The following is a 13,584-nucleotide window of genomic DNA, read 5'->3' as shown; positions in this document are numbered from 1 at the left end:
TATTTTGATATAAAACATTGTTTTTACCTTTAACCAAGAGATACGACTGGTTTTGAGGTTCCGGAAATGAATCATGAGAAAGGTTGGCTTCATCTTCTAATTGAATTTTTTCATCATTATTTACTAAACTTACTCAAACAGCAACACAATAAAGTAATATAAGCTATGTTCGTAAGTTCTTCATTATGTTTCGATATAACGTACAGTTTGATACAACGTACAATTTTGAAAGAGAAATGTACGTTATATCAAAGTTTTTTCTGTATAAGGTTGTGTATACCACTGTTCAGTGAAATGTGAAAGCCATGAGCATGAGCCTACCACTCACTGACAAATCCGGAAAAGCCTATCGCTTTAGTATGGAACTCGGCGTCGCGAATAATTCGCACCGAGGATCATCCGCTCGGGTCCTACTGTATGCTAGAAGTTTACGCAAAAACAATATTTTTATCCGATTTAATACATATTCGTTCTCCAGACTTTTTGTTTGACAAATGTCCCAGGAAAAAAATAGCCATTTCACGTCCAACCATTCCGCGTGTTGGCGAAGGAATAGGCACCCATAATTCTACTTTGGAAGTTATTATTTCTGAAAATGCTCATTTTCCTATTTTGGCCATTGTATTTTATTGCAATTAGAGCAAAGATGGCCCTTGTCTCAATTCAAATGATTTGTTGCTTCCCGAGAAGCAGCAGCCTGGCTCGAACGCTCGAAACGCACCAACCGAATTGTATTCCTTCCCCCAACGGAGGAAGGGCCAATTAGACTTGTGAAGGAGTGAGCACATTCTGATGAGCGTTATTGTTGAACGATTGCCAGGAAAAAATTCTTGTTTAGTTTTAATATTCATTTCATAGACATTTGGTTTTATTTATTGTCTCTTCGAGTAATACTCGGATTCAACCATCCAATCCGTAGCGATGGTTCAAAGACCGAAAAATCTTGAGCTACATACCGAATTGGTTACTTTCGTTACTGAGTAGTGAGTATAGGAATGAATACCATCTTTTTAGTACACTTGAATATTGACGAGTGTATTGCAAAAAGGAAAGTTCCGTTTAAAATGTACTTGTCACCCTTCCACCCCTATACCAAGTAGCAAGGCACACGTGTAAGTGTGTGTATAGTCCAGACGTTAAAGCGTATCGGAACAGGATAAAAGCTATAAAAAAATGGGCGGACATGAAAAGTTAGACTATGACACAAGAAAATTTTTAACTTTTCCGTATATGTTTCATCATCGAGCATAACATTGTACATAAATCCACACCAATACGCACCTATGTTGCAGCAAATTTGATGGATATTTCTTCACGAATGACATAATATAGGATCAGTTTTTCTCGAATCAGTTTTTTTACTTTTCACGCTCATATGGGCATATTAGCGTTTTTCGTTTTGTTTTTCTATATGTGCTCATTTCAAAACTAAACATACATCAATTTTCCTTCCGCACAGCTACTACTGACTTATAGTTGGCCCCTCTTAGCTTGATTTCTAACCGTGTGCTAGAAAAATAAAACACGAACGATAGATGAGCACTTTTTCCTACCTATAATAAAAGAGAATTACGCTCAAAACCTTTTCGCTTCCACTACAACTGTCCGGCAAATCGTACAAAGATACGGCGGAGGAGAAAAAACACTGAAAAATGTTCAAAAGCATCATAATCGGCGCTTAACTAACCGTAAATGACCAGACCGATATGCAGTCCAGTTCGATGAAGCAGCAGAGCAGACGTGCATCGTGCAGAAGATTTCTTGCATGCAATAGATTTAGAATTGTTGCTTGTCTGCGCTTGGCTGAGCAATCGTGTCTTCCGACTAATAACGCGTCTGCCAGCCCAGATGGGGGAAAGGTTCACCAACATTGGACTCGTGCCGGTTGGCCTTGATTTGCCGCTGTTCGCAGAAGTAGTAGGCCCCAGTCTGGTTGATTCGATGTTTGATAATCTGTAGGAAGACTTATTTTTCCCCTTGGTCAGTATCACACGCGACCACAATTGAATTTAGATGATTTGTTGATTCACTGTTACACTGTTACCCGTAGAATTTACCCGTTCATAAATATTTAAATTTCTCCCGTGTTTCATCAGTTCTCATCATTGTTACTGTATATATAATCAAGTGTAAAAACTCTTCAAAAACTTACAAAATCAAGTGTCTGAAATTTGAATTCAGTCTGCCCGAAATTTGATTTAGTGTCCGAAGTTTGATTCTTATTCGCTTCATTTGAAAAGCAATTTATTCGATGATTTTTGTTTTCAATCAAATAGGTACCAAAGTAGAAAGCTTAAAAGCGTATTGAACTACTTTATTAAAAATATCAACCATACCTCATACCTTAAGCGTCCGAAATATGATTCAGAACGGTACTGATGAAATGCAGTATAATATATAGGTGTGAATTTCCGTCTAGAAGAGAAATTCCCCTAAGAAACACGTATTACCCGTCGTTATGCTTTGGATGGAAAGAGGACGATTCGGGATATAGAAGGTACAGCGTCACCATCTACCGGATTTTATGGTTGTATGGTGCAATAGTAAACAACCCGTATGTTTTTCAACTATACTTTGAGTACCATTTTTCATAAATTCTATTGACGAATTTTATGTCAACTCGACTGGTCGTTGGCAGCACCATCTCAGATAGCAGTGAAACGTTGTGCGTGTAACACATTGATCTTTTAAGCAACTTTGCATACTTGAAATATTCAAAAAAGAATTAGATTACTTTTTGAAAAGGGTCATAAAAATTTTCTTGATTTTTTACAAAAATTTGTAACTCAAAAACTATAACACCTACGGAATTCTGGTCAAGGGATAAAATGTAGAAAGTTGTTTGAATTTTCAAAAAATAAACTTTTTTTTCAATTTCACTGCTTTCGCTTTCACTGCTTTCACTGAGTGAGGAGCGCGAACGCTTCGCGAAGCAATTTGGGTAGATTGTCAAATTAATTCGAAGCATCAACATGTACTGTTGCTTGCCCGCTGCCTATACCCAAACTAGCGTTGCTAGAATGCATTTCATTTTCGGCAGAAACCATTTCTTCTCGTGCCTTGCAGCGTCAAATGAGCAAATAATGTCATCTGTCCCCCTGCGCTTTAAAATGTTTGTATGTATGGAAGCAGACATCTCTTTCTTTTTTCGTTTTTCTTTTTTTTTCAGGATTGCACCCAAAAAAAAGTCCAAACGACGTCAACGGGGATCGAACTAAGGCCGGCTAGAGTGCAAGACTGTTTTACACAACCACGCTATCCACATAGCTAATGATGCTGTTGCGCAGAAGCGTGATAATGTTACATTTCATTACAAATTGATGTTGGTTTTACTCTTAGAAAACACTTTCCAGCATAAAGGAGATCTATATCCATCTCGGTCCGGGCCGTGTACATATGTGGCAAAGTAATGTGTGCTTATTTAAAACGTGTCTCTTGTTTTGCTCGCTCGTATTGATCTTATATTGCCGTACCATATGTATATATTGTACAAATGCTTACCAGTTTTTGAGAGTCATGACATTTTCTGTTATTTTTACGCTCATTTGATGTTATAAATCGGGATGGCAAAACATGAGCTGAAAATCAATTTTGGGTGTAGAGCACTGAAACTGGAATACTGAACTTCTTGAATATCTAAGTAGTTTTTCAGTATCTCCTAGCAAAATTACATCTCCAATGCAGAACGAAACATCTCAGCAAACGCAGAACGGTAACAGAAAATCCAAACCAAACTCTTTATGTGGTGGCTCGATCGATTGAAAAAATCACAAATAAGTCATTCACGATTTATCAGTCATCCAAGCAGCAAGGCTTTCCAAATAGTATTCCTCAAGGCCGAGTTGTTTAGTTTGGTATTTCAAATTGGTTTATAGGCGAATAAACTGAGAAAGCTTAAACCCTCTAAAATTCAAAATAACATCATTACACCAATAAATTCAAACACACTCCTGAATTCACAAAAGTCCTCTACAGGCAAATATAAATATTAAATAGATTTTTAGAATGCATAGAATTTTCTTAAATAACTCTTTATTTGAAAGTATTAGTGGCCCTAAAAAGGATCGATGTGTTTGTGTTGTTTTGTGCACGCAGCTGAAATTCATGATTCATTCTTGTTCTCACGAGAACAAAACACGTAACGCATTCAGTATGTATCGCGGCATTTTCCTTGTACTACATAGAGTGTGGTTCCAGACGATTATATATTTTGTCCCACACTATCGTTATCTATTTGATCACGCATAACGCATAAAATCAACAATTCGTACAATCTCCATGGTATGAAAACAGACGACGTACCTTTTATTTAATGTTTCTATTCTGCTTTGATTCCGCTCTACACTATTTTTTGCTTATTGCATATTCTAAGTTCAACACAGTAGCAAAATAGAAACTTAGATTGGCTTCGCTGACAAACAACGACATGCATCGACAAATCTCGACCAAGATGAACGTTCCAGCAGGTACTCATATTTATAGATTTTTGTGATTTCAATAGCAGTTTTGAGATATTGAAACAAGTTTTTGGGTCAATTGGTAAACAACATTACTCATACGCCTTTTATATTTTGAATGAAGTAAATGACATACCACGTTATACAACTGGAAAAGAGTTGTTAACGCTCGAAACTTTGCACCCTAAACGTAACGCTCTTGAGCTTGAGCTTGGGTAGACTGTACAATTCGTAGTTGCTCTCCGTGATTGACCTGAACCAACCAAATTGCACAAAGAACACACAGAATGACGCTTGGGAATAGCAAATCATTCTCGTTGTGCAATTTTCGGTGATTCGTTTGCACCCTAAACGTAACGCTCTTGTTTCAAAATTTTAAATTTACTCCCCAGTACATATTCAAATATGATGTGATGCAAAAATACAGAGGCATTCTTCACCAGACGGCATACAAATCGACGCGGTGCCCCACCGAACAAAATTGCACCATACAGTGCGATATCTATCATTCATTCTTCCTTAGAATCGAGCAAAACCATTGTGTGACATCAGCTTTGAAAAAGACTGCTGTTTGATAGTTGGAGCGAGACGACTTGAATGATGATGATCTTGGTGATGTTTTCAATTATAGAGGTTTTTAAATTCATCAGTACATTCGTCTCTAGCCCTGAAAAAGACCAATTTGGAACACTCAATTCAACACTCGGCCTTGATAAAGGTTATTCAAAAGACCCGCTGCCATCTGGTCGGTAGTTAGATGACTGATGAATTGTGAATACTGTGTTTTGAAATCGCGATGACTAGTTTAAACTCAATGATCATTATACAGGGGAGCTAAGATTGCAATATTATTTCTATCCACATTGTCCGTAGAGCGAATGCTGTAATTGCATTTCGAGCGACCAATTTACGCCTGTCTTATTCAGGGCTCGGCATAGTCATAGTCAACTGAGTATAGTCAGCTGACTATCTGACTGACTATATCCGTATTCAGTCGGAAATTACTTTAGGCTTCTTCTCGCAGTTTTTCCGCCAAAACGACTAAACTCAGTCGGGCGTTTAGTCGCTATCTTCCTCTACCGACTCGACTATATCATTTCATTCTTCCCAGTCAAATTGTCTTCATTGCATTTTGAAGTGACTTCTCCCAAAACGAATTCGTCTTTCTCTTTCTCTCTCTCTCTCGCTCTTTCCCTCTCTCTCTTTCTTTCTTTCTCTTTCCTTCTCTCTTTCTCTCTTTCTCCTTCTTTCTCTCTTTCTCTCTCTCTCTCTTTCTCTCTCTCTCTTTTTCTCTCTCTTTCTTTCTTTCTCTCTCTCTTTCTTTCTCTCTTTCTCTTTTTCTCTCTCTTTCTCTCTTTCTCTCTCTTTCTCTCTTTCTCTCTCTCCCCCATGTATCATGTATGCATGCATCGATGTTTGAGTTCAACGTGGTTTGACATACGTGAGCTGGATTTTTTTGTATCGTAAAATGTGAATTGAAGTCAGTTGAATAAAGAGGTAGATTTGTATTCATTAGTCGCGTCAGTTAGAATAACCACTGACTGAACTAGTTCATCAGTCATCCTCGCTAGTCAACGCTAGTCTATTCACAGCAGTTCTAGTCGAACCGATACTACTGAGAGAAGAGTCGGTCTTCAATTTTAACTTTCGAAGATTTCGGCCCCTGGTCTTCTTAGCAGCGATATTTGAATATTGTACCTCCTTCATACATACTTGGCCGCAAGAACACGATAGGAAAATGTGTATTCTAACAAATTTTCTTATTTTAAATCATTTAAGGGTTAGGGAACTGCAATGTATAAATTATCAAAACAGTTTTAAGAATTTCCGATTCGATTTTAAGAGAAAGAAGCCACAACATTTGGAGAAAGAAGAAATACCTCGGATTTTCAACAGCATCGAAGTCGTAATGTTAGAGTTGTGCATGAAGAATTTTGTTCACCGTTTAAAACTCGTTATCGAAAAAAGGGGTGGTCACATCGAAAATGTCCTAAAATAAGCTTTATTTTCGGTTTTCAAAAACAAAAATTGTTTCACTTTTTGTAGAAAATTTTAGCGTGATCGTTTAATCTGAAAGACTCCCAAGCTATTGCTTATAAAAAAATGTTCCAGAATTCTGGGAGAAGGAATTTTGGCCGCCTAGCAGCCCTGTTATCAATCCCTTGGTTTATTTTGTGTGCGGTGTCGTTGAACAGGACACTAAGAAAGCCCCTCACACAACAATTGGATCGCTAAATTTAATAATCATGAAGGTAATGACGTCACTAAATCATGCTGAAACAAGCTTGCAGCAATTCCCGGTAGCGTCTTACAATGGTCAGCGACTATGAAGACGACTTTTTCGAATAAAATCATTTTGAAAGGATTATTTCGAAAATGTCATGCTTTATTCTTTGAAAGAAAATGAATAAAGCAAATTATACGATTTTAAAAAATTATTTGATGACAAACATCACTTTGTGCAAATTTACCGCACGCACCCTGATCCTGTGCTGAATTTTCTCATCTTTCAAATGGAAGCAATATAATTGTCCTGCGTAGCTTATGTAAATTGTTCTACTTTTTTAAGTAGAGTCAGTCTTAGTCAGAGTCCGAAAAAAATAATAATTTTAATAACAATGTCATTGTTGAAATTTGAATATATGCGTACAAGGATTTTTTTTTGCATGAAATATGATCTTCTATCACCTCCTGAAAGATTCCGGATACATGTAATTTTTTTTATGTGAAAAAGTTGTTTCCTGAGTTTAAGGGGATGAATAAAAAAAATTAATTCTCCTTTTATATTCGAAAAACATAAAATATATGCATATGAAACAATTAAAACGTTTTTTTGATTCGATTATATACAATTGGTCGAAACAATGTGAACATTTAGGGTGCGATTTGTGTTCCTGTAGATTGCGGAATATTATAGAGGGCAAATAGAGAATAAAATCAACTCAGATCGTAATTCAGTATACTCAACGGACGATTATCTACTCACCCTCGATGGGAGATGGTAACCCCCGGCTGATAATCTCATTGTGCTCCAGAAGTGAGTTGATTGAATGCTTCTGTAGGATATCTGGACCGGTCAATGATCGTGCGATGTCTGGGCTGGGCCAATCCTTAAAACTAGTCTGTGAATATGAAAGAAAACAAACAAATGATTAGTGGAAAGTATTATCTCGAAATTCCCTCCGTTTAACCCGCGACAGCAAACGTGTGGAAACGTATCATCACACTTTTTCACAAACGCTTCAGTATGAGACAGAGAGTATGCGGCAAACTGAAGCGAAGACCCGTGAGCCAAGGATACCGCACATTTCTGCTCCAATCAGGGAAAAACGGAAGGCGCATTCAAGCTAGCAAAACAATACCACCAACTGAAAGAGGGAGTCATCTCCAGCAACAGTAGTGCTACAGTGGTGTGCCGTTAAATGGAGCTTTTTCTCTTATTCACGTGTGTATGATCCGCAGGCATATAGGGGATGGCAATTTCAATATGCCCATAAAACAATTGAAAACGAAATACTTAAATGTGACGAAAGCTGCCTCCAGATAGGCTTCGCCACATTGGCATTGTGCTTTCAGCGGTTCATTAATTATTTCACTTCCTCTACGTCGGAGTGATGTTGTGGGATCTTATACAGTTTTTAATTATCACTAACGGAGCTTCCTTTATTCTACACACTTCCTAGAAATATAGTTTAATATGAATTTGATTTTTTACCGAAATTGCAACAGGTGAGATAGAATTTCGGTGGATTCTTATACGGAATCCACTTTGTCATTCAAAATTAGTTCAACGAACGTTTCTCGATGATCACATTAACCAGATTTCTACTGACCCCCTGACGGAACCTGTATGAGAATTAGCAAATGCATCTCCTCCTCCTCATTATCAATACATACTAATACATTCTCGCAGCATTAGTGTCTGTTCCAGAAAATGATTTGCATACCTGAAGGAGCAACAGGATACTAGAGAGCCGGAAAAGCTTTTCATATCAGCTTCACAGTGAGAATGTCCCCGAGGGAAACAGTAACTAACTTTCAACAAGGATGTGTGTAGGTGTATCTCGTATACCGCACAGCTGCAAAATACAAAATAACTATCCTAACATGGCTGCCACACGGTTTGTGCCACTGCGAGGGTGACACATCTCTTTTTTCTCGTACTGCTCGGAAAACTGCATTCGCATTCAGCAGCTCCGTTCGCATTCATTCTATTCATCAGGTGTACAACTAAACTGTCAGTTAACTAAATCAGCCAAAGACGCATAACAGAATGCCTTCAATTCATTGCATTCCCATCGGTGAGCCTAGCTCATAGTAGAACTATTTCCACCTCGTAATAACGAGTGCTAGGAATTTTATGATAATAACTTTATGCGCTTTTGAATTCTCTGCTATGAGCCTCGGTTGAAATGCCACTCCGAATGATGAGACGACAATACGAAAAGTGTCTCTTCCATATACAGACACATTCTGGATAGTGGCACCGATGGATTCTGTCAGTAGGTGGAAAAAAGCCTTCCCGTTTCGGGTTTCTTCCGGTGTGGTGCGAGACAACCGATAGAAATGTAGACTGATAGAAATGAAGCGTATCCAGGAGAAGATTGCCTCTCTGATCATATTTCGAACACCTCAATTTATTTGTAACATCAAACCCGACATTAAAACAAATTAATTATCAATATTTTAGGGTATGTATGCCATTTCGTTCCATTGTTCAACATCACATTATTACAATAAACATTTTTATTGGCGATTATGATCAGCGAGTAAGGTTATGAACCCATTGGTGATCGGGAATTTTGAGCAGCTGATCGAGCTAAACTTTCACTCTGGATTCATGAGTTCATACCATGAATTCATCTCCATGTAGATTGGCTCTTCTTCGTTTATTCCCAACAGTGTTTGTTTTCCTGACTACATAAATTCTTCTGTGCATTTTGATCTGTTCATGAAGCAGTAAATCCATGGAATTCCAGATTATAATCGATCGGAGTTTGTTCCAACAATCTTCGATGCAAAGTATGGCTGTATCAATTGTAATATCATGTATTTTACTGATGGGTCCTCTATGAACGGGTCCACAGGATTTGGAGTGTTAAACAATTTTTTAGCACCTCCCATAGTTTTCAGTTTCCTTGCTCAGTGTATATTGCTGAATTGGCAGTAATATACTGGGCGCTGGACAGCGTCGCCTCAGGACCTGTTGAACACTATTACATTGTAACGGATAGCTTTAGCTCCGTCGAAGCTATCCGTTCAGTGAGGCCGGGAAAGCACTCGCCGTACTTCCTTGAGACAATACGAGAAATGTTGAGTGCATTATCTAGACGCTGTTATATCATCACCAGAGATGCGAACCTTCCTGATATTTCAAGATTTCCCAGATTTTTGTCACGTTCCCTTATATCATGACAAACATCCCATTTTGGCTGAATTTTCAGAATGATCCTGATTTCTCCTGAATTTTATACTTTTTACTTTATCAAAATTAAAATTATTGGTAAAAAAAATACAAAAATTCCTGTCAAAGTTTTTCTGGTTGGAAATGAAAACTGTCATTATAACCCTCCGGACCGCACATTTATAATGCTTACATTGAATTAAATTCTCCTGATACAAAGCTCTAGCAAACTTTTTTCTATCAATATGTATGATCGTTCTGGAAAAGCTTTTCCAGAGTGAAAATCCCGAATTATTTCCACTACGCACAAGTATTTCGATTTTTCAAAGCAGTGCAGTAATTTCATGAAACCAGAAGATTTGACGAAGTTAAGAAATAATATCGAGATAAAGTTTGATGAACAACATTATCTCGTATGATGTGTATTAGGTTACCAATGAAAATCGTCATCTCGAATTTAAAAAAGTTACCCCATAAAAAATGTTTATCACCTCGAAAAACACCCTATGCAAAATTTCAGCTCAATCTGACTTCCGGGAGAGTGACGCAAAGCAGTCAAAGTTTGAGTTTTTGGAAATAGAAAATTCAAATGTTTTTGTTTTCAAATTCAAATGAGGTGTTTTCGAAAAAAAATTGTTTGATGTTAATTGTCTTACAATTGCATGAAACGTCGAGATCTACTGTCACCTGTCAATGTTGAACAACATTTCGCACAAAGTTCCATATGAATAATCGATGTGTCCTGACGCAAAAAAAAATTCAAGATGACAGTAGATCTCGACGTTCCAAGCAATTTTAAGACTGCCTATAAACATGATGCTTTTTTTACAGAAAATCGGCACGAACCTTCTGGACAACCCAATATGAGCTATTCTGATTTCTTCCTGATTTTTGAAAATTATAGTTGGTAGCCCTGCTCACAATAATTGGAATCTTGATTCGTCCTTAGAGGTGCGACGAACAGAAATTATTGCTTTACCGAAAATTATTCAGCCAAAGAATACGCGAAAGCGCCGTTTAGAAAAAGCGGTAGAAATCACCTCTCAAGCATACAAAGTTTGACTACCGCAAAAGCGACGAAAGAAATTAAGGCTATTATGTTCTAAAAACAAACCGAAAATTGGGAAAAGCATATATAAAAGATCTGGGAGTTCTTCTTGACAGCAAGCTGCGTTTCCATGAGCACGTCTCGGTCACAATTTCAAGAGCAAATGCGATGGTTGGATTTGTGAGTCAACACAACTCATTTCGATGACGTCTACGCTCTGAAGTCGTTGTACTGTGCATTTGTTCGCAGCGTCTTGGAATACGCAGTACAAGTATGGACCCCATATCACGCTGTACATATCCAGCGCATCGAACGTGTTCAGAAACGCTTCGTAAGGTATGCTCTACGTGGCCTGCCCTGGAATGATCCAACCAACCTACCACCCTATGAATAGCGCTGCGCACTTATTGGAATGCAAACCCTGGAAAGCCGACGATTGGTGCTACAGAGAATTTTTATTTTCGATGTATTGACAGACAAAATTGACTGCAGCTATCTACTTCGAAACGTTAGCCTACACGCACCATCCTGACAGCTACGCCACCATCGAGTCCTGGCGATGCCTACGGTGATTAGGCCGTTTCGTTTCTTCATGTGATATAATAATCTCATACAAAAATTTTATCTGAAGATAATTTGATATTATAATGATAAGTTTAGTGGAAACTAATCTCGTATCCAGATGTCGACACCGTACCGTTGTCATCGCGGATACGTTTCATTCCGTTTCCACCGTGAAGTGTATTCGAAGTGTATTCGAGAATCAGGCCCATTGAATTGTCCCTCAATGAACGATCCATAAGTATGATAAAATATTCAAGGATATTGAAGGTTTTCTTGATACTTATGAGGTGTCGGTTTTACCCTAATAGGGTGTCGATTTTTCCCGCACTACCATTTATTTCAACTACAGACACATTTTTGTATTCTATCAATACACTTCACGGTGGAAACGGAATGAAACGTATCCGCGATGACAACGATATGGTGTCGACATCTGGATACGAGATTAGTTTCCCACTAAACTAATCATTATAATATCAAATTATCTTCAAATAAAATTTTTGTATGAGATTATTCTATCACATGAAGGAAACAAAGTTTTCCACTCACATTGAATACCAGTTTGATACGAAGAAGTTAATTTTCATTAAGGATTTTTTATTTGAAAAGTGCTCATTCTGCCTGAAAACTCATTATTATCATCGACACTTCACTAACTCGTAAAACGTAGTTCAATGGCGTGCCGTTTATTTCGTTTCCACCGTGAAGTGTATTCGAGAATCAGGCCCCTGTAGAATGATTTATGAATAGTTAAAGAGAGATTCTGCAACGGTTTTAAGTCAAAGAAACATTGGCAAATCCTTAGAGTGTCGGTTTTACACTGATGTGTCCTACACATTGAAAATGTGTACGTTATATCGAGTGGCGTTATATCGAAGTTCCCCTGTACTTGCTTTAAACACCACATTCAAAAGTTTCTTTCACCATAAAACCGAAACCGCCATAAATGCTTTTAGATGATGGTTGAAAGAAAACTGGTAAGTCGCAGCAGAAATGAAATTGTTTTTATTGGAGACAATAGCAAAAAAGGAACAAACTGACATCATGACTATTTTCCTCAGTCTTTATAAACACGGCAATGGAAGATACAGCCACCGGGAGCCGCCAAAACAGATCGCGAGAAAAGGACAAAAGGAGAGAGTTCATTTGACATTTTACGTTGTCTGACATTGTATTTCTGCTGCTGCCGCTACTACTAACGTTGTAGTTACTGTTGGTTCCGACTGGTTTTGTTATGTCCTACGCTATTGTCGAGCAGTTGCTAGCTATTTTGATCTTACAACCAACCAAGCGTTACCACCATCATCATCATCATGTCATCATTGTCGTCATTCTTGTGGCATTTTCCGCTCAATGAAGTGATCAGTTTTGATCCAGTTGACCTAGGACTAAATTATTGTCTTTGTGCAGATTGTGATGACTGTGATGAGGAAGCTCACTAACATAACTGACAATCATTCGCTGTTGACTGGCGAATAATTGGCTTTCTCATACATTTTGGAGCTTGGAACTACATTCTGCAAAATTAGAAAGACGAAATTCAAGTTCTTGTGAGTTTCATTGTCGAATCACATTCCGTAACATGTCGCAATGTGTCATAAAATTTTAAAGTGAATCAATTGGCAATTTGAGTTAATCTTCTTCTTCTTTCTTTGTTTTTAAGAGGCTTTGAACTTTGCAGTTCATTCGCCTCTATTGAGTTAATCCCTTAGGCTATGATTTAATTCGATCACACATCGAGTAATCTCACTAATCTGCTAAGAGTCTTAACGCCCTATGATTTGAAAGTGCAACACGAGTGAGACTCGATGTTGTAGTTGAAGGGGTTGAAGAGGAATGTTATCTTTTAACTTGACTTGTAATAAAATCTCTCCACACGTTGTGCTATCAGCAGCAAGCCATTTGCGAAAAATCGAGCAACAGATTCGTATTTAATTACGTTGTAGTCGCGGCGAGATCACGAAGATTACCTGTTGAATGCTCCTATAACAGAAGCATATACCCATGAAATGAAGCTGTTCAGAGTTCACGAGAATAAGAAAAAGGATCGAAGTTTCTTCCTCTCCACACGCCTCTCTACAAGCAAACAGAGGAGAAAAAACAAGGAGAAT

The 13,584-nt window shown here is 37.9% G+C and overlaps 1 protein-coding gene across 5 annotated transcripts in view; it reads right to left on the bottom strand.

The window, feature by feature from the left end:
- Window positions 1-13,584, bottom strand: part of LOC129770872 (cytoplasmic polyadenylation element-binding protein 3) — an 85,878-nt gene that overhangs the window by 48,785 nt on the left and 23,509 nt on the right. For all 5 annotated transcript variants that reach the window (XM_055774034.1, XM_055774027.1, XM_055774060.1 and 2 more), the window contains exon 3: window positions 7,444-7,579. In XM_055774034.1, coding sequence (XP_055630009.1) covers window positions 7,444-7,579 — 136 coding nt within the window. The remainder of the gene's footprint in view (window positions 1-7,443; window positions 7,580-13,584) is intronic.

The sequence above is a fragment of the Toxorhynchites rutilus genome, chromosome 1 (assembly GCF_029784135.1).
Source record: "Toxorhynchites rutilus septentrionalis strain SRP chromosome 1, ASM2978413v1, whole genome shotgun sequence".
Lineage (NCBI taxonomy): Eukaryota > Metazoa > Arthropoda > Insecta > Diptera > Culicidae > Toxorhynchites > Toxorhynchites rutilus.
Note: the sequence above shows the minus strand (reverse complement) of the source record. Positions and strands in the feature narration are given on the sequence as shown.